The 5,000-nt window shown below is 41.8% G+C and overlaps 1 protein-coding gene across 1 annotated transcript in view; it reads left to right on the forward strand.

Annotated features, from left to right (window-relative positions):
* Positions 1 to 316: 316 nt before the first annotated feature.
* Positions 317 to 5,000, forward strand: part of LOC125308049 (ceruloplasmin-like) — a 36,947-nt gene continuing 32,263 nt past the window's right edge. Inside the window, exon 1 of the mRNA XM_048264261.1 lies at positions 317 to 455. Within this exon, the coding sequence (XP_048120218.1) occupies positions 344 to 455 (112 nt within the window). The 5' untranslated portion in view covers positions 317 to 343. The remainder of the gene's footprint in view (positions 456 to 5,000) is intronic.

Below are 5,000 nucleotides of genomic sequence, written 5' to 3' on the forward strand. Positions count from 1 at the left end.
AAAGGAATAACTGAGAATATCGTCGGGCTCGGAGTCGAGGTTAGGACATAAAATGAAAATGCCTGTCGGGTTGGTCGGGTTCGGGCCTGTAACTCTATCCAGACTGTGAGCGGGTTCCGGACAGAAATTTGCGGCCCGATCCGCACTCAATACACAGGAACACATTCTACTGTGAAATTATGTTATGGGTAGAGATAGACTCATACATGTGTGTGTGTGTGTGTGTGTGTGTGTGTGTGTGTGTGTAGGACCATGATGTTTGGTCGGGCCATGACAGGTCGGAGCGGTGTGTTGATGACAAGCCATTGTGAGCGACGTGGACCATGAGTTTGCGCTGCTCTTCATGGTGTTCGACGAGAACGAGTCATGGTACCTGCAGGACAACATCAAGAGCTACGCCAACACACACCCGGACACCAATGATGAAAACTTCATGGAGAGCAACAAGATGCACAGTAAGAGTGTGTGTGTGTGTGTCTCTCTGTGTGTGTGTGTGTCTCTCTCTCTCTCTCTCTCTGTGTGTCTCTCTCTCTCTCTGTGTGTGTGTGTCTCTCTCTCTTTCTCTGTGTGTGTGTGTGTCTCTGTGTGTGTGTGTGTCTCTCTCTCTCTCTCTCCCTCTCTCTCTGTGTGTGGTATTATTGTTAGAGGTGAAGCTGATATGGATAAAAAAATAATATCTTGATATTTTTGTGATTTTGGCGATAATGATAATTAATTCGATATCCTTTAAAAAGAAATTTGTAAAGTCTGGAGTTACTTTACAGCTCATTGTTTATGAATAGCATCAATACAATAATAACCCAAATAACTAACCTGTGACTTTTTATCAAAATCAACCAATGCATTCTCCTCTATATGACACATTTCAATTCTGCCCCACTTGTGTGTGTGGCAATGACATGGTGTAGCCAGCTACATTAGAAGATGAATAGCCTAACGGTTTCCCAGAGAAAGTCTGAAGCTGAAGTTCCTTCAAAACCTTTACACCAGGATTTACTATAAAACTAAGCAGACCAACAAGAGTACATCTCAGTCATTTTCCATGAGGGTTTGTTTAAGAGAAATCATGTAGGCTAACATTTCCAAGTTACAGAATAGAAAAAAATCGTGTTAGCTTATGGCTAATGTATATAAGAAATCCCATAGAGATGCTAACAATTGCATAATCGATATTAAATGAACTTCAGTCCATTTACAAAAAAGGTTAGGTTAGGCCCTACATGTAGAAAGAGTTCTTTGTTTACAACTGACTATTGAAATGCTTAAAGGCTAATGTTTTCTCTTCATATAATACCATGTAGGAGCATTGACTGTCTCATCAATACTTTCTTTAAGTATTTGCATGGTGCACCCGATACCCTAAAAGAATGTCGCCAATACCCTGAAATTAAAAGGTCCGATACTCTAATTTTTATTAGTGTCGATGCTTTTTGAGAATGAGCGATGTTCTTTTGAGTAACATGTGTTAATTACTGGAGCATGCTTCTAAGCCTCCTCCCCTAACCTGTGGCTGGGCGTCTTTTCTCCTCACACACACACACCGTACAGCTGTGGAGTGCTATAAATAGCGAGACATGGCTGCTAGTTCAAGTGATGCTATGGTAACACACAATAATAGGCTAATATCAAGTTGATTTGCTCACTTGCATCTCTCAAGTTTGTGTTGCTAACCTACTTAAGCTGTGGGATTTTGGTCATTTAGGCCTACTATTTGGGTGCAATGTAATTTAGAAATAGGCTAAGCAACCATGGCAAACTTTTACATCTGAAGAGAGATCCTTGCTAACTATCCCGCTAGCTCAGGTCACGTTTGACAGTAGTGCTCGCTAAAATCATTAATGAACATTGCAAGACACACATCTCTTCTATGATCCCAGAAAGATTTTCTTTGACTTGTATATTTTTTGAACATTTATTTTATCTAATGACATACAAAACAATTAATTGCATCCACATATCCTTATGCGCTATGTGCAACTTTTATTCACTAGACTAAAACCATAAGACAAGGTAAATTACTCTCACATAGCCTATGTCTTAAAGTGACAGGCACTCAATTACACCTACACATCACCAATGTGCACTTAATTAGACCTACACACCACATTAAAGATATGCCTAAGTGTAATAGTTTAAAAATAGTTTTACTTGAACAGACGTAGCCGCACAAAATCCCAAGTACTTCTTGCTGCACAAAATAAACATTAGGCGTGCGTGTGACAATCTGGACCCATTAGCGATCATGTTACACTTGCTCTGCTGCAGCCAGGGGCTTCTCTCACATAGGGCTACACCTCCTGGATTTAGTAAATGTATGGGGTTTCAATGCGTGATTTCGAGTGTTTTTTCCCCATAAGTAATTTAAATACGCGATAATGTAAATTTGCACATCATTAAAACAACAATCACGATATTATCGCAGACCCCTAGTGTGTGTGTCTCTCTGTGTGTGTGTGTTTGTGTCTCTGTGTCTCTCTCTCTCTCTCTCTCTCTGTGTCAGGGTTCCTTAAAAAGTCTTAAATACAACTTTCGGTTTTTAAGGCCTAAAAAAGTCTTAAATTATAGGGACAGGGCATGGGGTAACATACCGCATAAATGTGGGTAACTTTTGTGATTGGAGGGTGAAACTGTCAATCTACCTGCCACGTTGGTGGGTAGCCAATAAGACAACACAACACTGAGCAAGGAGATGCACTGTCGGGATTGCTGTAGGCTATTGGTGCATTCATGGCAGCTGGGAATGACAAGGACCGCCCCCGTGATTACTTTGTTCTTCCCACAGTGTTCATGTGCTTTGCTGTCGGAATGTGTGACAAACACGGATGTTCTTATTCTTATTCAGATCTGCTCAGATCTGACGTGACGTGATGCACTTGACGTGATGCATGCTGGTTTGAAGCTTGCCACAACATCAATACACAGCCTTGGTGTACGGCCTACAAACAAACGTTTAACTCCAGAGGAAAATGTGGATTCAACTTTCCAAATAAAGAAACCTCCACAAATAGGCTACAATATAACGACTTGAGTTACTTGCTATGTTTACATAGGAATTGACGTGTTAAGGATCCATTTGTCTGCAACGCAACGTAGCCTACAACATCTCTTTAGAAATATAGGAACAGCTTACTATGCTGAAGAGTGATGACTGCGTAGCATGCAAGAATACCCCCAAGAAAAGTTTGAGAACCTGTGGCCTAAAACAATATGATTGCATGCAGGTTGCATGTTAGATCTGAAGTGAGATGGGTTAGCGATGGTCTGTCATTTTAAAAAGTGGGTCCCCAGAAAAAAAGTTTGGGAAACACTGATGTAGCCTATGGCTCGGAGAAAGCAAGATCAAACCCATTTGCAGGGGTGGGTAGTAGCCTAACGCGTTACAAGTAACGCGCGTGAGTAAAAAAGTAGCCTATTTTTTTCGAGGAACGGCAACTTTCCTTTTTCAAAATGGTACTTCTAGTCTTACTCAAGTTCAAAACGGCACTTCTACTCTCACTCAAGTACAAAACGGCACTTCTACTCTTACTCAAGTTCAAAACGGCACTTCTACTCTCACTCAAGTACAAAACGGCACTTCTACTCTCACTCAAGTACAAAACGGCACTTCTACTCTCACTCAAGTACAAAACGGCACTTCTACTCTTACTCAAGTTCAAAACGGCACTTCTACTCTCACTCAAGTACAAAACGGCACTTCTACTCTCACTCAAGTACAAAACGGCACTTCTACTCTTACTCAAGTACAAAACGGCACTTCTACTCTTACTCAAGTACAAAACGGCACTTCTACTCTCACTCAAGTACAAAACGGCACTTCTACTCTTACTCAAGTTCAAAACGGCACTTCTACTCTCACTCAAGTACAAAACGGCACTTCTACTCTTACTCAAGTTCAAAACGGCACTTCTACTCTTACTCAAGTTCAAAACGGCACTTCTACTCTTACTCAAGTACAAAACGGCACTTCTACTCTCACTCAAAACGGCACTTCTAGTCACTCAAATACATTTTTGAGCCAATAATCGACTCTTTACTCCGCTACATTTTTAATTGCCTTTCGTTACGAGAACAAGTTTATTATCGGAGAAAGTATCTCGAGGGAGAAAAGAGCACCTCTCCCCCGGTACACAACGGCGTGGGAGAAAAGAAACAGGGCTTCAGAATGCATTGCTACATTTCCCCGCGATTACAAAAGTAATGGCTGGCCTATGTAGCCTACTACACAGAAGTAGATGTTCTATATATCTAACAGCTCAGTTAACGCAATGACGTCCTGCCAGTTGCTGCATCTTCTGGTGAGGCTGCCAGAGTGCCAACGAGACTAGAAGTATGACATGACACGGAAACTTCCACATATATTCATTTCTGGCCAGCATCGTTCAGCAATCACATTGGACAAGGAAAGTAAATGAAATAAAGCCTACATCTTAACTTACAAGCAAAGCAAATGAAATCAATACAAATGAAGCAAATCATATGTACAAATATGCTGATGTGGTGTAGCCGAGGCCTGAGACATACGCAGGTAAATATGCTGATGTAGCCGAGGCCTGAGACATCTTTATGAGGTAAATATGCCTGATGTTTTGGTGGTGTAGCGAGGCCTGAGACATCGCGGGTAAATATGCCTGATGTTTTGGTGATGTAGCCGAGGCCCCGAGACATACATGAGTAAATATGCCTGATGTTTTTTTGTGGTGCCTTGAGGGCCTGAGACATAACGCAGGTAAAATATGCTGATGTTTTGGTGGTGTAGCCCCAGGGGCCTGAGACATCGCAGGTAAATATGCCTGATGTTTTGGTGGTGTAGCCGAGGCCTGAGACATACGCAGGTAAATATGCCTGATGTTTTTGTGGTGTAGCCGAGGCCTGAGACATACGCAGGTAAATATGCCTGATGTTTTTGTGGTGTAGCCGAGGCCTGAGACATACGCAGATAAATATGCTGATGTTTTGGTGGTGTAGCCGAGGCCTGAGACATACGCAGATAAATATGCTGA

Source organism: Alosa alosa, chromosome 15, assembly GCF_017589495.1.
Source record: "Alosa alosa isolate M-15738 ecotype Scorff River chromosome 15, AALO_Geno_1.1, whole genome shotgun sequence".
NCBI lineage: Eukaryota > Metazoa > Chordata > Actinopteri > Clupeiformes > Clupeidae > Alosa > Alosa alosa.